Raw genomic sequence first — 23039 nt, 5'->3', positions numbered from 1 at the left:
ACATGTATTTTACGTTAAAGTGTCTTTATCTGTGGAAAGACTTGGTCGCCCCATTAGCGAGTGCAGAGTTTCACGCTGACCCCTCAGCTATGCTAACCTCTGTATGGTGCTACTAAAGATGATATGCCAAGCTATCAAAACTCCTTACATTAAGCCCGACTTGACTCTTAATTTGAAATCAAGCTAACAAGTTACAGTGTGAAAGTTTTTACAAGGTTGTCACTTTGTTGCCTTTAATCTCCTGTTCCTTTAACGGTTACACAAGGCACTTGAATCCGAAACAGCTTTCTACCCACCTTAGGGAAATGTAACAACTACCAAGAAAGGAGACAACAGGGACCTGCTATGGAGAGATGTGTTACCTCCCTCCTACAGGAAGTCACACAGGAATTGACCCAAAAGGTGAGCTGAAGCCGCCTTTGAAGAGCAAATGGGAAACACAGGGGAGAGGGGCATACCAGCTAGCAACCAGAAAAGGGGAAGCCTGTTGTCACACCGTTTTTTCAGGGGCCTGCAGCCCCCTTAGAAGCCTCTTTGAAGCCATACCTCTGAGTTGGATTAGGGATCTTGGGTTAGCCAGATGCCGCACTTCTCAAGAAGTGTCCATTAGGAAGGAAGGAAGGAGGGAGGGAGGGAACTTGGTAGTCTTTTGGCTACCCGCCGCATCTTACCCTGATGGCATTTTCCGAGCATAAAAAGGGCAACCCCGGCACCCAAAACTCCAATCTCATCTGGATTGAAAGAAGGACTGCCTTGCTACATCCTGGAACTGGCAAAAAGAGGATGCACCAGCGTGGAGTGCACCTGCTGAACCGGAGGGCTAGCAAAGGAGGGACTGTGCCTGCTGTGTCCTGTTTGTGGAGATGTCGACTCTAGAGTCCAGTCACAGAAAAGAGACTCCAAGAGTCAGCTCGCTGAACTCCTGTTCACAGCACAGGGCTACAACAGCTGAGAAGCCTGCTGCAGCACGTTAGTAGCACTGAATCTTCCGACCACCACCACCCACCACTGTGCAGCACCAGCGGCAATGGCCAGACACTTAAAATTGCACCAGAATTTACTGAGCCCGGGAGTGTCACCGGAGTGCAGCTTGGTCGCTCAGAAGCCGAGCTATCATTCAGGCGACTGGTAGCCCAGTGGTGACTGGACTTCTACTACTCTCAAGAGGACTTAAACGGATGTCAACCATATGCCCAGGACCTCCTCAGCACCTTTGAGGACTGGTAGCTGCTGCAGGAGGACCCTTGTCAACCGCACTGCATCTACAGAATCCTTGAGCATCAACAGCATCCTTCATCCCTTGCATCAGGACCATTTCCACAGAAATCCATTGCAAAGAGGATAAAGTGGTTCATCTGCTTGGAAACGGTTCATCTGTGGAAGACGCTGATTCTGTGGAGCTTGCTAGTTCCCCTGACTGGCTTCCTACTAGAGTTGGTCGCCTAAAGTGGCTTTAAGTAACCGCAATGAAGCAAGCCTAACTTTTTGGTTTCTAAGTGTCAAATTTGTTGAATTAGCCAAAGCTTTTTCACAGATGAGTGGAATGCTTTCATTTAACATACCTTGTAAATTGCGGATCTCTTTTTCGCTGTGGTGTCTGAAAATACATAAAAATATAGTCTATTTTTAGAAACTGGTGTCAGATTTCTTGAGTGTATTGTCAAGTTTGTTTACAATTATTTTGGTACTGTTTAAATGCTGTACACCTGTTCCTTTGTGTAAGCTTTGCAGCACAGAGCCGCAGCTATCCAGGGTTGAGCTGAAGGTTTGACAAACAAAACCTACTGGTGAAAAAGGGGTTGCCAAGCATATTACATGGTAAGGTTGCACAACCACACCATATGATACTTCCCATTTCCGCACATGTATATTTTATTAATGCCAAAACAGGGCTACATGTAGCATCATCATTTGATTACTCTGCCATGCTATTTCCCATATTACTATTGAGTTTTGATCAAAATGAGAAGAGCATACAGTAATCCATTTATATGGTAATATCTAAATTCTTCTCAACCAATAATGACAGCTTTGGAATGAATAAGGCAAAGGCTTTTACAGTCCCTAATATTTACAAATATCAGATTTTTTTTTTTTTTTTTTTTTTTAATTTTGTCCAGGGAGAGTAGCCTCCATCCACAAACAGAACTGCATATAAATGTATTGCCTTATCTTATTGTTTTCTTTTTATCTGTTTAATTGATTTTTTCAACATTGTGTGAACATCATTACCTGATGTTTTTCAGTATACCGTTACAGATCTAATACTTTTGAATCTCTGGATATATCCATGGGGTGCCCCTATTTTTATCTGGTTATACATCAATTGTACAAATTTAGTGCTTATAGTATAAGGCCTGTTTACCTGTGTCATGTGAACGGGAGCTTACTGGTCCACTCACCTAAAATCACTACTGCTGATGGTGAACTCTGAATCTTACCACTGATATCTGTGCACCTGTATGTGTGCATATATGCTAGTAGAGTTTGGTATGCACTGCATGAGTGCCTGAGAGAACCAGAGTGACGAAGACCGTGGAGTTTCATTTTGGAAGTCCAAGGCCTGGCCTTGTGGACAAGATGGAGAGGAAGTTTCCTTCCAATGCAGTGGAAGTATAGGGCTGATATTCGTTACACTGGAGGGAGGGAACCCAGACACCAAATCGGGAAAGAGGAGGCAGACTTCCCTTTAGAAATTTGAGTAGGTTCTGATAAAGAGGGATGAAGATTAGTTTTTTTAGACTGGCATATAGTGCATGACAGAAGGCGAAGGGGGAGACTACAATTTCTGCTGTAAGGGTGTAAAGTTTCCTTTAGAAGGGGAGCAGGCCCTAATCTCTCTTCCTAATCACTATGTGGCTGTTGACAGTCATGCTCCCACCTCTTTGTGACTCTGCTATCAGTGCTCCAACCTGGAGAAGACCCTGCTGTGAAAAGCATCACTCAATTCTAAGCTTAAGGCTGGAGGACAGTCTGAGAAGGACACATTAAAAGAGAACCGACACAAACAAGTTCTGCAAAGAGAGACAAGGAATCCGCATTGCCTGTCTGCAAAATCTGCAGACAAGTGTGACCTGCTGACCCATTTGTTACAGTTCCAAGTTTTATTTGACCAAGGAGGGAGTGCTCCACAAAGTACCAGGAAGATTACAGCACAACAAGAGGTGGTGCCTACCTGACAGTCAGATTTCCAGATAAGAGGGGACATCACCTGCAGTCCGATCTGGAGGAAAAGTTTCTGACTAATCCTGGGAACCAAAGGAGCCCTGCCTTAGTGAGAGGGAAGGACTGAGCCCACTCTGTAGGAGGAAATCACTGATGTAAGGGGCTAAAAGCAGTTGACCCTGGTGCAGGTGGCCAGGCCCTGCAGTCCATCTCCATAACCACTCAACCTGCACCACGCAGGGCCTTCTTAGTGCTTCTATCAGTGAATGATTTAGTGTATGAATGAGACTGTGAATGTTTTTATAACATTTTTTTTTTATTTTCTTGCTGATATTTGCAAATTCATTCACATGTTACACAGGGTGGGGCGCAATGAACATTGTGACGCATTCGCAAGCCGCGCCGCATGAAAAGAAATATTTTTAAGGTCATAATTTGCCCCTCAAAGACCCCCATATCAGAGTCCTGGGGTCAGGGTATCTCCACCATGACTCCTAATTCCACTTTTAATTTTATTTTTCAGCCCTGGGGACTGTAGGAGGCTGGCCTGGCTTATAGTGGGTACCTTGTGGTACTTACACCTTGTGCCAGGTCCAGTTATCCCTTATTAGTAGAATAGAGGTGTTTCTAGCAGCTTAGGCTGTTAGAGGTAGCTATGGCAAAGAATCTTAGGCTGAACTAGGAGACATGCAAAGCTCCTATTATACCACTTATATCATATAGCACAATATCATAAGAAAACACAAGTTACTAAAAATAAAAGGTACTTTATTTTAGTGACAATATGCCAAAAGTATCTCAGAGGATACCCTCACTTAGGAGGTAAGTAATATACACAAATTATATGTACACAAACCCAAAACAGGTAAGTAACAGTAAGAAAAGCAGTGCAAACAATGTAGAATCACAATAGGATGAATTAGGTAGACATAGGTCGAGGGACAACACAAACCATATACTCCAAAAGTGGAATGCGAATCACGAATGGACCCCAGACCTATAGGAGGTTGTAGAAGGTCGCTGGGACTGTAGGAAAACAGTAAGGGTGTCCAAGATACCCTATCCCAAGACCCTGAAAAGTAGGAGTAAAATTACCCTACTACCCCAGAAAGACAGAATAGTCGTGATGGGGATTCTGCAAGAACCACAAGCACCAGCAAAACACTGAAGACGGATTCCTGGACCTGAGGACCTGTAAAGGAAGGGGACCAAGTCCAAGAGTCACGATAGTGTCCAGGGGGGGCAGGAGCCCAGAAAACCCCAGATAAAGGTGCAAAAGGGCTGCCTCCGGGTGGAAGAAGCCGAAGACTCTGCAACAACGAAAAGGGATAGGAACTTCTCCTTTGGATGGAAGATGTCCCACGGCGTGCTGGATGTTGCAGAAGTGTTTCCAGGCAGAAATACCGCAAACAAGCCTTGCTAGCTACAAGAGTCGCAGTAGAGGTTTTTGGGTGCTGCTGGGGACCAGGAAGGACCAGGATGTCGCCCCTTGGAGGAGGAGACAGAGGGGGCGCTCAGCAACTCAGAGAGCCCCCGCAGAAGCAGGCAGCACCCGCAGAAGTATCGGAGCAGGCACTTAGATCTGTGAACTCAGAGTCACAAAAGGAGGGTCCCACGACGTCGGAGTCCAACTCAGCGGGTTGAGCACTGCAGTGCGGTGCTGGGGGCCCAGGCTAGGCTGTGGACAAAGAAAGCCGTAGCAGCTGCAAATCACGCAGTACACAGGTTTGCTGTCTGGCGTGGGGAGGCAAGGACTTACCTCCACCAAATTTGGACAGAAGGGCCACTGGACTGTGGGAGACACTTGGACCCAGTTCCTGTGTTCCAGGGACCTCGCTCGTCAGAATGAGAGGGGACCCAGAGGACCGGTGATGCACAAGTTTGGTGCCTGCGTTAGCAGGGGGAAGATTCCGTCGACCCACGGGAGATTTCTTCTTGGATTCCAGTGCAGGGTGAAGGCAGACAGCCCTCAGAGCATGCACCACCAGGAAACAGTCGAGAAAGCCAGCAAGATGAGGCGCTACAATGTTGCTGGTAGTCGTCTTGCTACTTTGTTGCGGTTTTGCAGGCATCCTGGAGCAGTCAGCGGTTGATCCTTGGCAGAAGTCGAAGAGGGAAGTGCAGAGGAACTCTGGTGAGCTCTTGCATTCGTTATCTGTGGAATAGTCCAGAGGAGAGACCCTAAATAGCCAGAAAAGGAGGTTTGGCTACCAAGAAAGGAGGTTTGGCTACCAAGAAAGGAGGTAAGCACCTATCAGAAGGGGTCTCTGACATCATCTGCTGGCATTGCCCACTCGAGCAGTCCATTGTGCCCCAACACCTCTGAATCCAAGATGGCAGAGGTCTGGGAACCACTGGAGGAGCTCTGGGCACCTCCCCTGGGAGGTGAAGGTCAGGGGAGTGGTCACTCCCCTTTCCTTTGTCCAGTTTCGCACCAGAGCACAGCTGAGGGATACATGAACCGGTGTAGACTGGCTTATGCAGAGATGGGCCCCATCTGTGCCCCTCAAAGCATTTCCAGAGGCTGGGGGGGCTACTCCTCCCCAGCCCTTCACACCTATTTCCAAAGGGAGAGGGTGTAACACCCTCTTCTCAGAGGAAATCCTTTGTTCTGCCTTCCTAGGACTGGGCTGCCCAGACCCCAGGAGAGCAGAAACCTGTCTGAGGTGTTGGCAGCAGCAGCAGCTGCAGTGGAAACCCCGGAAAGGCAGTTTGGCAGTACCCGGATTCTGTGCTAGAGACCCGGGGGATCATGGAATTGTCCCCCCCAATACCAGGATGGCATTGGGGTGACAATTCCATGATCTTAGACATGTTACATGGTCATGTTCAGAGTTACCATTGTGACGCTACATATAGGTCACCTATGTGTAGTGCATGCGTGTAATGGTGTCCCCGCACTCACAAAGTTTGGGGAATTTGCCCTGAACAATGTGAGGGCACCTTGGCTAGTGCCAGGGTGCCCACACACTAAGTAATTTGGCACCTAACCTTCACCAAGTGAGGGTTTAGACATATAGGTGACTTATAAGTTACTTATGTGCAGTGAAAATGGCTGTGAAATAACGTGGACGTTATTTCACTCAGGCTGCAGTGGCAGTCCTGTGTAAGAATTGTCTGAGCTCCCTATGGGTGGCAAAAGAAATGCTGCAGCCCATAGGGATCTCATGGAACCCCAATACCCTGGGTACCTAGGCACCATATACAAGGGAATTATATGGGTGTACCAGTGTGCCAATGAGAATTGGTAAAATTAGTCACTAGCCTGCAGTGACAATTTTAGAAAGCAGAGAGAGCATAAACACCGAGGTTCTGGTTAGCAGAGCCTCAGTGATACAGTTAGGCACCACACAGGGAACACACACAGAGCATACTTTAGGAGCACTGGGGTCCTGACTAGCAGGATCCCAGTGACACATGGGCAAAAACAAACATACATACAGTGAAAATGGGGGTAACATGCCAGGCAAGATGGTACTTTCCTACAGGGACCGTGTCCCATTACCTAAAATGGTGGTAGCAACTTTCTGGTTAGGTTGCAGCTAGCCAATCACAGCATTCCTGCTGGTGTGCGAATTCGCCCCAATGACTGTGAAAACGTTGCAAAGGATACGCGATCCTAGATATACAAATTTATTTCCCCTTTAATTTCTCAAAAAATACTGAACAGAGCTACACCAAATATGCAAAAGCATAATCTGCGTACCGAAGCCTACCTTTCTGCCAAATTTGGTGTAATTCTGTTTCGTGAAGATTTGTCACGCAGTGCCATAGATATAGGCACGTCAAAAAATGCTTTTTCTGTGGAAACATTGTCCTAACTATAATTACACATACACTCACATATACTCACAGAAAAAATGACATTTCAAGCAGTTTACCCAGCATTTTTTAACATTTAAAGTGATGACAAAATAAGGCTTCTTCTTACTGATCCTGGAAGAGTACCTGTTATGGAAAGCACAATAGGGGGTTCTAACTACAGGGTTTCTGCTTTTAAGTGGTGCACCTGATGGACTGGGAAAAAGGCAAGTTAGTTCAGAAAAGAAACCTCCTGCATAACATTAAGAGCACTGAGCAACTGGAAGAAGCAAGCGTTAGAAGATTAGTGGCACAAATAAACACTCTAAAAGATAGTGTCTTACCCAGGACTAATAGAGACAGGCCACTGCATAACTTGTAAGACTTCGACTTAAGATAAAATTACATAGAAATATTCTAAATAGAAAGAATTTACACAGAAACGTTTATCTGTTTTATCTTGAAAACGTGGAAGCTGGATACCCCGGCTTTCTTACAGAAGGGAAAAGAACACGGTCCAAAAACCAACACAATAGCATTAGAGAAGGGTCAACAGTGGTGAGGTCACCTGAATTTCATCACACTTTATGAGCTTCTCCACTTCCTCCTGATGCAGAAGGATGAACTCTTCGTGCTGCACGACATCAGGAAAATGCTTCTGGCTGAATACCTCAGCGGCCTGCATCAGATCTACACAGTTGTGTGTCTCTGCAAAATCACGAATCCCCAAACAGTTTGACGGATCTAGCTGGCTCTCCAGAAAATCACAGCAGGCTCGTTTCACACCTATTGAACAACAGCAGAAACAAACTATATAAGTAGGTTTAAATGGGGGGCAACTACTGCAGCATACCAACCAAAATGTGAAAACCTTAGTGTCCACAATGTATTCAGATGCAACCATCCCTCTTGCACACACCTATTTTTCATTATTTTGAAATGTGCCGTATTTGTTGATAATGTCTGTTATTGTCTCTTTAAGATCTAGTTGTTTACGGGAAACAGCCTAAAGAACGACTACTGAACAACGAAGTGCGTTGTCCACGAAAGCTGAACAACGAACATGCGTGGTTAAGGCTGAGGAAAACAGACTCTGGATCGAGAGAGGACGCTGTCAGGTAAGTTGGGCTGGGGTACGGTTGAGTGGTAGTTTTAGGGGCGGGGTAGTTTTAGTTTTTTAGGGGCAGGGTGACTGGACGTAGGAGTATGTTTATTTTTTAGGGGCAGGGTGGGGGGGTTGGGGTAGTTTTAGTTTTAGGGGCAGGAGTGGGGGGGTCGGGTAGTTTCAGTTTTTAGGGAGGGTGGGGGAATCGAGATAGTTTACGTTTTAGGGTTGCAGTAGTTTTAGTTTATAGGAGTGGGGTAGTTTCAATTTTTAGGGGTGGGTGGGGAGGTAGGATTGTTTTTGTGGGGCGGGGGTCAGGGTAATTTTAGTTTTTAGGGGCAAGGGTGGGGGGGGTTGGGTAGTTTTAGGGGTCGGGGTAGGAGTCTGAGTAGTTTTACATTTATGAGCAGGGTGGGGGGTTGGGGTACTTTCAGTTTTTTAGGGGTGGGGGGGTCGAGGTAGGATTGTTTTTATGGGGCGGGCAGGTTAATATTCGTTTTTAGGGGCGGTGTGGGTGGGGGTAAGAGTAGTTTTAGTTTTTAGCGGCAGGGTGGGGGTACTTTCAGCTTTTTAGGATCGGTGTGGGGGGGGGTCGAGGAAGTTTAAGTTTTAGGGGTAGGGGTGGGGGGGTCGGGTAGGATTGTTTTTAGGGGTGAGGGGTCGGGGTAATTTTAGTTTTTAGGGGTGGGGGTCGCTGTAGTTTTAGGGGCATGGTGGGGAGGTTGGGGTAGTTTTAGTTTTTAGGGCAGGGTTGGGTACGTTCAGTTTTTAGGGGTGGGGGTAGGATTTTTTTAGGGTTGGGGGTCGCATGCTGGAACCATGCCTGCCGTTCCATGCATGCCTTTACAGCGATAAGTCGTTGTTAAGGCATGCGTCGTAAAGGCATTTGTGGCAACAGCGCAGTGGTTGTTCCGACCGCGCTGTTCAGACATGCGTGGTTACAGCATGCGTTATTCCGTCTTATATTCGCTGTTTACAGCTTGTGCAGCTGTGGGCGTGTATTTTTTCCATGGAACATATCACCCAAATACATAATCGATTTTTGGGAGTCACACCTGTTGCACTGATATTCAGAATGCCAAATGTATTTGAACCATCAGATATGTTTATTGTAGTTTCCTCTTCGTGTAGCATCAAGGTCTACTACAGGCCATCACAAAATGTAATTTTCAACAGAATTCTGCTCTTTGAATAATTTTGTAATCGAGCCAATTTAATGTGAATTCAAACCCAAGACCAGTGTAATATGTTGCAAATAATAGATAACCATGCAGTGCCAGCAGCCACCCTTTGGCACCACTAGCCATGCTGTGCCACCCATATTCTACTGCAACACCTTCCCCTCCATAAGGTCATGTAAAATACTTAATATGTTATTAACCGCCCTCTAAGTAATGCTGTGTGCTTATCTTATGCAGCAACATGGCAAACCCACCATTCTGTGCAACAGCCACTAGGCTGCAGTATATCAGCTGTTTACAATCATATTATCACACCACTCTTAAACAGTAACACCACCCCAGTCATGTAGTACAATTAGCACCAAGAATTAACAGTATCTGTTCCACTCTTCCAGGATGATGTCAATGTTCCTTTAAGCAATACCTCTCTTAAGTGCAATCATACTAGGCCAGTCATATTGAGAAGTAAACCCAATGCTTCCAACCATGATTTGTGAAGTCTAGTTACCTTTTAGCTGAAGCAAACAAGCAGCTGGCAGTAACTCCTGCACATTTTCTACTGTCACATGTACAGTCTCAGTGTAGACAAAGTCCAGGAGAATTTCCATGGTGGAAGCGCTGAGGCCCTGTATATCAACAAATGGTTTTCCCTTTTCTGAAAGCTAGAAAAAAATGCAAAATTAAGCCAAGTACTGTACTGTATGCTTGCGTCTTAAACTGCCCTCTTTCACAATTTATCATGAAATGGCTACTTACCTTTAAGAGTAGTTTTGCTGCTTGGGGTTTATCTCTTGAGGCTGATGACTCCTCAGCTTTGGACTTCTTACCTTGCACCAACTCAGTTTCCTCAGTGTTTTCATCTTTGTCGCTGGACCAGCTGATAGGTCTACTTCTGCTGTGACTTAATCATCGCATAGTGTAGCCACCCCTGCATCTCCCTAATCTTCAGTGCTTTGGAATGGAACTCTGTGCCAGCTTCACAACTCTTGGAGCTCTGGTCCCTCAGTAGGTTGTAACTTTGCAAGAATCCTTTTATACAAAAACTTGTGATTGCACCTTAGACAAAATCCAAAGGGAGTGTTCTCCATCTCTGCCAATGTTCCAGAATACCTTGGTGCACATTCTCCGACTGTGTGGTCATTGTCATCTATCTGGTTGTGGTTTATAAGCAACGAAAATGGTCACACCAGCATTTAACCCCTAATCTATGGTACCCTTTTGTTTCTCATTTTTTCAAATATTCCCTTGACGATCCATAGATCAGACTCTCTAATCGTTGACCTGCCCTGCATCTCCAGAAGGTTGGATAGTAGTTCCTGCTACAACCGGACACTCCAACTCGAACTGGACGTGGTCCCTTTAATTTGCAGGTCCTCTTCCGTCAGGATCGGCCTTTGTTTGTTTTCAGTCTTGCTTGGGTCGTACACAGTCTTCTTGCAAAGTTTACCTGTGGGTTTGGCAAAAGCCCAGGTACTTAACTCTTCTCTCCTGGTCGCTGGCAGGCACCCTGGTACTTACCTTTTGGGATTTTTAGTTCCTCCAGCTCCCCTCTACAGATTCAACTTCCTTGGGCGGGAAACTTACTTTTGCATTCCACTTAGTATATGGTTTGGTCTCCCCCAGGGTCTGAATTATTTTCTCTTATTTCACTGTTTTCTATGCCAACTCGTGACTTCTAATGTCTATATAATAAAGTGTTTATTCACCTGTTAGTGGAGTATTGCCTATATAGTATTTGTGTTACCATAATAGAGCACCTTTATTTTTCTAACACTGTGTTGTTCTTTCATGTGTGTAAGTGCTGTGTGACTATTGTGGTATTGCATAAGATTTGCAAGTCCCCTAGATAAGTCTTGGCTGCAAGTCCCCTAGATAAGTCTTGGCTGCTCATCCACAGCTACCTCTAGAAAGCTCTGGCTTCCTAGATCCTGTCTACACCTCACTAGTAGGGGATACCGTAACCTGCTGTAAGGTGATAACACCACAGGTGCTCTCCACACACCAGGCCAGCTTCCTACAAATGTGAGCTGCAGATAGTATACTGATAGAGCACTTAACTTGTTATAAATAATTTTGATAGTTTAAACATAAGTACATACTCAATTATATTAACCCGACCTGCAGGCAGACTCATCTGGCAAAATCCTAAGGCTTTATGAATCCAGAGATAAAGTTAGGGAATCAATGGAAGGTTAGACAGCCATCATGTAACCCTTGAAGGTGTGTTATCCTGTTCCAGTAGATGCAGGATCCCGTTTTTCACCAACTAAAGGTGCGAATCAACTATGAATTAACAAAAAAGGTCAATGAAGGGCACACAGTACATGTTGCTGTCTAGGCTGGCTTGCCGTTTAAGTAAATGGAAAAAAGGGACAACATAACCGGGTGGCTTGATTAAAAATAACAGCAAGCATCAGCACTGGGCAAAGGAGAATGGTGGTTGCACATGCAGTAACTACCATCTGCAAATGCAGGAATGATGGCAAATGCAAGACCCACCATCAGCGTAGAAGCCTAAACTATTGAGCAGAAAGGACCAGACACAGGTGATGCAGTCCTCACATCTGGTTGTCAAACACAAATATAGGAACCAAGTACACCAGCCTGACTCTGTGCTCTCCAGTGACGACTAAAGGTGAGGTGGAAAGATGTGCTACAGTGCCTCTGTACATGTTTCTCAATAGCCTTGTGTTTTTCTCAAGTGAGTTTGACAGTCACGAAAGTCTACTGGAGGTGCTCCCTTTGTTTTAAAAGTGGGTGTCAAGGGAACAACAACACCCTACCCCATTCTGATGGTGACTGATCAACAACGCCTTATTAACACAGGCTGTGAAATGGCGGACAGTGGTGGCAAAAACATTAGGAAAGACTCCCACCCATTTGATGCTGTACCTTCACTCCATATTCATAAGCCTCTACAACAGAAGTGCTTGAATGGGACTCTAGTTTACTAGCCAGACATGGAGCTTTCCTGCATTCAAATGAGTTAACATCCTGTGCTTGTTTTGCCCTAAGGAGAAACTGTAGTTGGACTCTCCCTAGTAAAAGGCCAGCTCAATCCTCAAAACAGGAGCCCACTGTGTTTGCTATATCTGGGACATTAAGAAGGATGTTGTCAAGTGTAAGAGGTGCGATTCATAAATGCACTTGGTGGGTAGTGTAATCAATAACACCCAGGAGCGTGTGCACTGCACAAAACGGTGGTTTCCTTTTTCTGGAGATGGTGTTGTCCATCTTGGATATCCTATTCTGCAGGCACACTCTCACTGTCCACACAGACACCAGATGTTCCTGGTGTGCGGGAGCAGTAGCTAGTTTATTCCCGCGTTCCAATATAGGTTTTTCTGATTGCTTCTAAATTGCTCATTTTCTGTTTTTTTGTGCAGCCTCTCAGCCTTACGAGGTGGATTATTTTATGACCGTGAAGTTAGGTTGTTATTTACAGCTCTGTGCAGCATCAAACAGGTTAAGGTAAGCCAAGTTTAAATTCAAAGCACCTTAGACAGGTCATCCAGTTCCAATGACTGCCCTCCACAGGATTGTTTTCAGCAGTGCTGCTCCATTACTAATGTATTTTTCAAACTCAAGTTTTCAGTCATATTTCTGCTGTTTAACACTATAAAATCCAACCGGTTTACAAACCCTCATCTGAAACAGGCAACCACGCACGGGCAAAAAGGAAAGAAAGGCAAGTTGAACGAGTGCGCAAAGTGGCATTAAAATCTTTTTCTAGGATACATAATTTCTTCTTCCAGACAGGAATGGTGGCCATGTTTGAACCAAGTATCCTTGAAGCACAATAGGTTGTGCATCCCACTTACCTCGCTGGTGAACATTGCACAGAAGTAGTCGCTGCAAGCTGCCAGTACAATGCGGTGGGCAGGGAACTCCTTTTCGTCAACTTTCAGTATGATATCACAGAGAGTGTTACTCTTGCGCAGGGAGTTCATAGAATTCAGGATGGACTTGGCGTGGGAGTTGGTCATGATGTCCTTGGGAGCCATAGTGTTGCATCATTGGGGACCCGGAGGATGTGAGTGAAGCAGAGACACAAGATCAATTACCTGGACAAAAAGAGGACATATTTTAATTCACTGTACACGTGTGCAACAGGGTTACAAAACGAAGCACAGCAAGTTGATTTACTTCATGCGGTTTACTTCTTGTGGCGGGCTTAGCCTGCTCAGAGGTCTAATGGAGAGATTGTGCATAAGGAAGACATTGGAAGCATCATTTTATGGGCATCATTGGTTACAAAGGTCTAAGCGAAAAGCTCACCTAACAAATCAGGAACCCACGGCCATGAGTTAAGTTATTGGTAAGATATAAAGCAAGTGAAAAATGGCTCGATCAATGCCAAGACAGGTAAACTAGAAGCAAGGGTTTTAAAGACTTATTTTTTAAGAGAAACATTTACAAATCTAATCTATACATATAGTGCACATTAACATAAAACTTCCCAAGCAAGAACATTTTTAGAGGAAGTATTCATGCATTTTCAGCAAAATGAGGGTGATGAGTGGGAAAATACTGCAGACTTTCTCTAGAAAACTAACCATACATTTTGCAGATTCCCCTACGAACGTTATGGCATTAGAAAGGGCACACTTAACCTCAGCACAAAACCTAAGGCAAGACCAAATGCCCTGATGACCTCGTCAGAATTCTCAAGCTTTCTGTTAATACAAAACAGTTTAGAAATCCAGGGAAGAGAAGGGAAAACTGCAAAGTATAAACAGATAAACCAAGAAACGAAAATGCTAAATAGAATAAAACAATATATAGTTTGTCCTGCCAATTTAAGGTTGCCTTAAGCGAAAACCCTCCGAATTTACAAAATCTGCAGACTAAATCTCACAAAGTAACTCACCACTGAGAGACCTTTATATTACTTTTAAGAAAGTAGAATACTAGACACATGAATACAAAAACTCTGCTTTGGGAATACTGTAAACATTCTAGATTCACATGCTGGTACCATTTAAACCAGGCATAAACAATGTTATTAACTACTCAGAGGTTTATTCTGGCTACAGTAAACCATGCATGGGGTTTACTTTTATTGAGGAAAGGATTACTGGACTCCTTAAATGCAAGCAGTTGCAGGCATGTAGATAAAGTACCTTTTTAGGGTCAAGCTTGCGAGAGCATGCCATAGCGCATACATCTTGTTAGCAAGGCACTGTTACCTAAAAAGGGCTTGAAGCCCACCGATTCTTTACCATTTGTTGGCTTGCATGGCACTCTTCTTTCACCCTTTGCGTGTGGCGGACGGCTGGGAGATGTCCACCACCGCAGCATTTGTGTGTGTGGGATGGCTCCCGGCCATCTGCGCACATGGCACTTAAAATCCTTCTGGTGCAGGCACCAGAGGGATTTCATTTGGATATTTTTAGCCTCGGTTGCTAGGGATGAATTTCCCCAAGAACCAATGCTAAAAATATCCCCACCTTGAAATGACGATCAGCATACCAACATCATTACAGGGAAAATGAAAGTAAAAATGAGCCAATCAGCTCATTTGCTTTAATTTTTTTCCAGTGCTCAGGGGCATATCTCAGCCACCGGAGCACTGATTTTAATTGGAGAGGTACCATTGGAAAAAGGAGAATCTCCCCTTCCCAAAGGTACTCATCTCTAGTGGATCCCTGCTTGGGATCACCTCAAGCAGGGATCCACTCCACTAGGACAACAAGGAAGGGGGGAGTGGCCCCTTCGGCAAGGGACTTTTGTTTTTATAATTCAGCCTTTCTGCACCCACTGGGTGGATGATGGGGGCAGTAACAAAGGCACCAATTTTATCAGGCGACCTGGGGAATGCTAGGTGGAAGGAAGTTCGTGGCTCCCTGCAGATTCCAGAATTTTCCATAACTGAAATGTGAGGAAAATGTGTGTTTTTTCTTAGAGAACGTTTATATCTAGTTTTAAAAAATGTACAGGTTTGCTAAGTTTTCCTAGGGGCCGGCTGAGCTACGGCCCGAAATCCACAGCTGGGCACAATGCAAAAAGCAAGTCAGTTTTCAGTTACAAAATATGATGTGTCCATGTTGCGTTTGGGGCCGTTTCCTGTTGCGGGCACTAGGTCTACTCACACAAGTGAGATACCATTTTTATGGAAAGACTTGGGGGACTGCTGGGTGGAAGTAAGTTTGTGGGTCTCCTCAGATTCTAGAACTTTCCATCACATAAATGTGAGGAAAATGTGTTTTAGACAAATTTTCAGGTTTGCAAGGGATTCTGGGTAACAACCTGGTGAGAGCCACGCAAGTCATCCTTTCCTAGATTCCGCTAGGTTTATCGCTTTCTAAAATGTACATGACTGCTAGGTTTTCCTAGGTGCCGAATGAGCTAGGTCCTAAACTCCACAGCTAGGCACATTGCAAAAAAAGGTCAGTTTTCAGTGGAAAATGTGATCATGTTCCATTTTGAGCTGTTTCCTGTTGCGGGCATTAGGCCTACCCACACAAGTGAGGCACCATTTTTATCGAGAGACTTAGAGGAACACAGTATAGTGTTATTGCCAATTGTCTTTCTCTGCATTTATGCCTTCCAAATGTAAGGCAGTGTGTAAAATATGTCACTTTGAGAAATGCCCTCTAACCCACATGGCTAGTAAGGGTACCCACAAATTCAGAGATGTGCAAATAACTATTGCTTCTAAACTCCATATTTTGTGCCCATTTCGGAAATGCATAGGTTTCCATGATACCTGCTTTCACTCTTTATATTTTACAAAAATTAATTACTGTATAACCTGTACACAATGAAAAACCATTGCAAGACGAAGCTCAGTTATTGGCTCTGGGTACCTCAGGTTCTTGGTGAACCTACAAGTCCAAGAACCAACTAGAAGGCTCCAGCAGACGTAACAGTATATTGCTTCAAAAAATCTGCGATCGTTAGAAGTTACAGATAAAAACGTAGACACAAATGGCTGTTTTTCCCCCAACTCAATTTCAATTATTTTTCCTTTCAACTGTTACTTTCTATAGGAAAACTTTGAAATAATTCACAAATGAACCCTTGCTGAATTCAGAATTTTATCATTTTTCGGAAAGTATTGCTTTCTGGGACCGACAATTAGTTTTATACCCATTTCAACCACTAACTGGAAGGAGATTGGAAGCAGAAAAAATAGGAAAAATGGGCTATGTCCCAGTAAAATGCCAAAACTCAAGTCTGGCTGTTCCTAAAAGCTGGGATGATAGTTATTTTACCACCACAAACCCTTTATTAATGCCATTTGCAAAGAAAAATACAAACCCTGTTATGTTTAGAATCCCCAGGATGTTGGGGGAATAAAAGGACACAAATTTGGTGTGGATACCTTATGTGGATGAAACGTTATGAAGGCCTAAGCACGAACTACACCAAATAGGAAAAAAAACATACTAAGCACAGGGGTTTGGGCATTGGAGAGGTCTAGTAGTGAAGGGATTAAAGCCACAGGCCAAGCATCATTTCTGTTCCTTTCTGTGGAACAGGGACCAAGTACTGATTCATTCAACTTAATCAGTGACCCTCCGCTGCTCCCATTGTGATCGAGGAATTTTGTCAAGTGTTCTTTCATCACTTTGCACTCATGTTTTGTTTTTGCTCGTGGGTGCGGTTCCCAAAAGGAGACGATTATCTTGTTCTAAATACTGAAAAGCACCATTGTTTCTTTCTTATGGTAACATCCAAAATCATGCTTTAACACATAATCATACAGTATACCCCAACACACCCGGCTCCAATCCAATCTAATCCATCCCACTCCAATCCAAACCAATCCACCACACCTCAAGCCACAACAATCCACCCCACTCAATTCAGTTGACAGACAATCCGATCAACCCCTCTCTAACCCAAAGCACTCACCCAAATGCACTCCAATTGACCACATTCTAATCCGCCCAACCCCGCCCACTTCAATATGCCCCAAACAACCTGCCCCCTCCAATAAAAACAACCTGACCCACTCCAATCCCACCCACAACAGCCTGCCCCACTCCCATCCCATCCACAACAGCCTGCCCCACTCCCATCCCATCCCATCCACAACAGCCTGCCCCACTCCCATCCCATCCACAACAGCCTGCCCCACTCCCATCCCATCCCCTCCACAACAGCCTGCCCTACTCCCATCCCAGCCTGCCCTACTCCCATCCCATCCACAACAGTCTGCCCTACTCCCATCCCATCCACAACAGCCTGCCCTACTCCCATCCCATCCACAACAATCGGCCCCCCTCCCATCCCATCCACAACAATCGGCCCCCCTCCCATCCCATCCACAACAATCGGCCCCCCTCCCATCCCATCCCATCCACAACAATCGGCCCCCCTCCCATCCCATCCACAACAATCGGCCCCCCTCCCATCCCATCCACAACAGCCTGCCCTACTCCCATCCCATCCACAACAATCGTCCCCCCTCCCATCCCATCCACAACAATCGGTCCTCCTCCCATCCCATCCACAACAATCGGTCCTCCTCCCATCCCATCCACAACAATCGGTCCTCCTCCCATCCCATCCCATCCACAACAATCGGCCCCCCTCCCATCCCATCCACAACAATCGGCCCCCCTCCCATCCCATCCCATCCACAACAATCGGCCCCCCTCCCATCCCATCCACAACAATCAGCCCCCTTCCCATCCCTTCCACACCAATCAGCCCCCTTCCCATCCCTTCCACAACAATCGCCCCCCCCTCCCATCCCATTCACAACAATTGGCCTGTAAGGAAATGCCTTCCTTGGCATGGTTACCCCCTGACTTTCTGCCTTTTGTTGATGCCAGTTATGATTAAAAGTGTGCTGGGTCCCTGCTAACCAGGCCCCACCACCAGTGTTCTTTCCCTAAACTGTACCTTTGTTCCCACAATTGGCACAGCCCTGGCACACAGGTAAGTCCCTTGTAAATGGTACCCTTGGTACCAAGGGCCCTGTTGCCAGGGAAGGTGTCCAAGAGCTGCAGCATGTCTTATGCCACCCTGGAGACCCCTCACTCAGCACATGCACACTGCCTTACAGCTTGTGTGTGCTGGTGGGGAGAAAATGACTAAGTCGACATGGCACACCCCTCAGAGTGCCATGCCCACCTCACACTGCCTGTGGCATAGGTAAGTCACCCCTGTAGCAGGCCTTACAGCCCTAAGGCAGGGTGCACTATACCACAAGTGAGGGCATATGTGCATGAGCACTATGCCCCTACAGTGTCTAAGCCAAACCTTAGAGATTGTAAGTGCAGAGTAGCCATAAAGAGTATATGGTCTGGGAGTTTGTCAAACACGAACTCCACAGTCCCATAATGGCTACGCTGAAATCTGGGAAGTTTGGTATCAAACTTCTCAGCACAATAAATGCACACTGATGCCAGTATGGGATTTACTGTAAAACACACCCATAGGGCATCTTCGAGATGGCCCCTTAATACCAGTCTGACTCCTAGTGCTAGGCTGACCAGTTTCTGCCAGCCTGCCACAACCAGACGAGTTTCTGGCCACATGGGGTGAGTGCCTTTGTCACTCTGTGGCCAGGAACAAAGCCTGTACTGGGTGGAGGTGCTTCTCACCTCCCCCTGCAGGAACTGTAACACCTGGTGGTGAGCCTCAAAGGCTCATGCATTTTGTTACAGCACCCCAGGGCATCCCAGCTAGTGGAGATGCCAGCCGCTGCCCCCATGTTTGGCGGCAAGGCAGGAGAGGATAATGAGGAAAAACAAGAAGGAGTCACCCACCAGTCAGGACAGCCCCTAAGGTGTCCTGAGCGGAGGTGACCCCTGCCTTTAGAAATCCTCCATCTCGAGATTAGAGGTTTCCCCACAATAGGATTAGGGCTGTGTCCCTCTCCCCTCAGGGAGGAGGCACAAAGAGGGTGTAGCCACCCTCCAGGACAGTAGCCATTGGCTACTGCCCACCTGACGTAAACACAGCCCTAAATTTAGTAGTTAGGGGTGGCCCAGAACCCAGGAAATCAGATTCCTGCAACCTACACAAAGAAGAAGGACTGCTGACCTGAAAGCCCTGCAGAGACGACAACTGACTTGGCCCCATCCCTACCGGCCTGTCTCTAGACTCAAAGAACCTGCACAGCGACGCATCCGACAGGGACCAGCTACCTCTGAGGACTGCCCTGAAACTGAAGGACCAAGAAACTCCCGAGAACAGCAGCACTGTTCCCCAACAGCAGCATTTTTGCAACAAAGAAACAGCTTTCAAAGAACTCACTCTTCCCGCCGGAAGCATGAGACTTCACACTCTGCACCCGACGCCCCAGGCTCGAGCTCCAGAGAACAAACACCGCAGAGAGAACTCCCAGGCGACTGCGACAACGTGAGTAACCTGAGTCGACCCCCCTGAACCCCCACAGGGACGCCTGCGGAGAGGATCCAGAGGCTCCCCCTGACCGCGACTGCCTGGTAACAAGGAACCTGACGCCTGGCTCAAGCACTGCACCCGCAGCCCCCAGGACTGAGAGGAACCAACCTCCAGTGCAGGAGTGACCAGCAGGTGGCCTTCTTCCTAGCCCAGTCGGTGGCTGGCCCGAGAAGCCCCCTTGTGCCCTGCTTGCATCGACTAAGTGACCCCCGGGTCCCTCCATTGCTTCCTATAGCAAACCTGACACCAACTTTGCACACTGCACCCGGCCGCCCCTGCGCCGCTGAGGGTGTTTTGTGTGCCTGTTTGTGTCCCCCTCAGTGCTCTACAAAACCACCCTGGTCTGCTCCCCAAGGAAGCAGGTACTTACCTGCCAGCAGACCGGAACCAGAGAACCCCAATTCTCTATAGGTGCTTATGAGTTTTGGGCCCTCCTTTGACCTCTGAACCTAACTGGCCCTGTGTTGCTGGTGCTGTGACTTTGGGGTTGCCTTGAACCCCCAACGGTGGGCTGCCTATGCCCAGGAGACTGACAGTGTAAGTGCTTTACTTACCTGAGAAATCTAAAAATACTTACCTCCTCCGGAACTTTTGATTTTTGCACTGTGTCCACTTTTAAAATAGCTTATTACCATTTTAACCTATACTGTGTGTACTACTGCTCTAATTCAAAGTTCCCTACTTATCTGCGTGGAGTACCTTGCATTTTTTGTATTTACTTCAAATCTTGAATCTTGTGGTTCTAAAATAAATTAAGAAAATATATTTTTTCTATATAAAAACTATTGGCCTGGAGTTAAGTCTTTGAGTGTGTGTTCCTCATGTACTGCCTGTGTGTGTACAACAAATGCTTAACACTACCCTCTGATAAGCCTACTACTCGACCACACTACCACAAAATAGAGCATTAGTATTATCTAATTTTGCCACTATCAACCTCTAAGGGGAACCCTTGGACTCTGTGCACACTATCTCTCACTTTGAGATAGTATATACAGAGCCAACTTCCTACACGGCCCCACTCCCATCCCATCCAATCCAATCCAAAACAACCTGCCCCCCCACTCCAATCCAAAACAACCTGCCCCCCCACTCCAATCCAAAACAACCTGCCCCCCCACTCCAATCCAAAACAATCTGCCCCACTCTAATCAAAAACAATCTCCCCCTCTTCAATCCAAAACAGTCCGCCCATCCCAATCTGCCCCGCTCCAATCCAAAACAATCCGCCCACCCAAATCTGCCCGCTCCAATCCAAAACAATCTGCCCCATTTCAGTCTGCTTCACTTCAATTCAAAACAATCTGCCCACTCAATCCACTCCAATCCATCTCACCCCAATCCAATTCACTGCACTGCATCCCTTTTCACCCCAATCCAATCTACGACAATCCACCCCACTCTAATCCCCAAAAACCAATCCAATACGGCCCAATCCAATCTAACCCAATCCAATCCACCACACTCCTGTCCAATCCACCCTATATCTATCCAACTCACTCCAATCCAGTCCAACCCCAAACCACCTACTCAAATTGATTCCACCCCATTCCACTCCAATCCACTGCAACCCAATCCACCACATTCCAAATTCATCCTATTCCAATCCATTCCACATTAATCCATCCATGCCAATCTAATTCACCTTAATCCAGCCACTCTGTCCAATCCAGTCTATTTTAATCCACCCACTGCAATCCAATCTACTCCAAACTACCTTAATCCCGTCGGCTCCACTCCAAACCACCTTAATCCAATCCACCCCACCCGAATCCAGTCTACCCAACCTCAATCCAGTCCACCCCAACCCAGCCCACCACACTCCAATCCAGTCCACCAAACTTCAACCACACAATCCTACCCACCCCCAATCTAACCCACCCCACCAACATCCACCCCACTCCAGTGCACTCCACCCGACCCCAAGCCACCCCACTCCAAGCCAGTTCATTCCACCCCACTCCAATCAAATTCACCCCAATCTACTCCAGTTAACTCAAATTCAGTCCATCCCACTCCAATCCAATCTATCCAGCCCAATCCACCCAACTCCCAATACAATGAGTCATATCCACCCTGTTAAAATCCACCCACTCCAGCTGAATTCACCCCATGCCAGTTCAGTCTAATCCCCCAATGTCAGGAATAGAACCATGCGTGGTTCAGGTCCCGCCCGAAACTCCGCTGCGCGGCTCTGCGGCGCATTCTGCGCACCACTTGTCATTCCCTCTTGCTCCAAAAGGTGGCCATCAACGTTGTCTGCCCTGTGGCAAAGCTCACAGAGCTGCAGGTTCAGGTCATTGGTGGACAAGAAGCACTTATCAGTGCTATTCCATGAAGCGACTATAATTCCCATATTTTTAGAGGCAGCAGCCATCTTGGGGTGTGGCAGGCCTATAAAGCCCAGCCACACCCAAGCACTTTGCTCACTACTTTGAAGACTTCGATGCAGCCAGACCTCGTGGGGGTTTCTCTGGATTAGGGCAAAGTTCCTGAATGGCAGAGTGTCATTGAACCGAAGTATCTTTGTTTCCATGGTGCATTAAAAAATGAGTAGGTCGTACTCGTAGCGGTAAGGCCTTGCTGAATCCAAGTTTGAAGGAAGTCATTACTTCCAAAAGGTAAAGCGCCCCTTAGCATAGCGAGCAAGGCATTTCATGCCACACTGGTAAAGCACCCCAGGAACAACATTTAAAGCGCTTCAGTTCACAGGAGTAAAGCGCACTTGGCATGATATTCAAAGCGCTTCAGTTCACAGGAGTAACGTGCACTTGGCACGACGTTCAAGGCGCTTCAGTTCACAGGAGTAAAGCGCACTTGGCACGACATTCAAAACACTTCAGTTCACAGGAAGGAAAGCACCCTTCGCACAGCAATCAAAACGCTTCAAGTTCATAGGAGTAAAGCGCTCTTGGCACAGCATTCAAAGCGCTTCAGTTCACAGGAGTGGATCGCCCTTGGCACAGCATTCAAAGCACTTCAGTTCACATGAGTAAAGCGCCCTTGGCACAGCATTCAAAGTGCTTCAGTTCACAGGAGTAAAGCGCCCTTGGCACAGCATTCAAAGTGCTTCAGTTCACAGGAGTAAAGCGCCCTTGGCACAACATTCAAGGCGATTCAGTTCACAGCAGTAAAGCGCCCTTGGCACAGCAATCAAATCGCTTCAGTTCACATGAGTAAAGCGCCCTTGGTCCAATAATCAAGGCACTTCAGTTTACATGAGTAAAAAACTTTCAGGCTTAGGTGGCAAATGTGAAAACATTTAAAGGATAAGCAAATCATAGTTTCATTGTTTTTGGAAGCATAATATGTGAGAGACCTATTTAAGCCTTTGATGATATGTGAGATACATATTTAAGTCTTTGCGAATTTCTACACTGAGACCAAACGTTTTATGTTTATGAATGCATAGTAGTTGCATG

The 23039-nt window shown here is 46.3% G+C and overlaps 1 protein-coding gene across 2 annotated transcripts in view; it reads right to left on the bottom strand.

Moving 5' to 3' along the window:
- The window catches only part of KLHL12 (kelch like family member 12), a 267421-nt gene that overhangs the window by 220477 nt on the left and 23905 nt on the right, over positions 1-23039 (bottom strand). For both annotated transcript variants that reach the window (XM_069239022.1, XM_069239021.1), the window contains exons 2-4: positions 13074-13316; positions 9761-9914; positions 7535-7752 (exon numbers count right to left, since the gene is read on the bottom strand). In XM_069239022.1, the coding sequence (XP_069095123.1) occupies positions 7535-7752; positions 9761-9914; positions 13074-13256 (555 nt within the window). In that variant the 5' untranslated portion in view covers positions 13257-13316. The remainder of the gene's footprint in view (positions 1-7534; positions 7753-9760; positions 9915-13073; positions 13317-23039) is intronic.

Source organism: Pleurodeles waltl, chromosome 6, assembly GCF_031143425.1.
Source record: "Pleurodeles waltl isolate 20211129_DDA chromosome 6, aPleWal1.hap1.20221129, whole genome shotgun sequence".
In the NCBI taxonomy this organism is placed as follows: Eukaryota; Metazoa; Chordata; class Amphibia; order Caudata; family Salamandridae; genus Pleurodeles; species Pleurodeles waltl.
The sequence above is the reverse complement of the archived record's forward strand: the minus strand, read 5'-3'. Positions and strand labels throughout refer to the sequence as shown.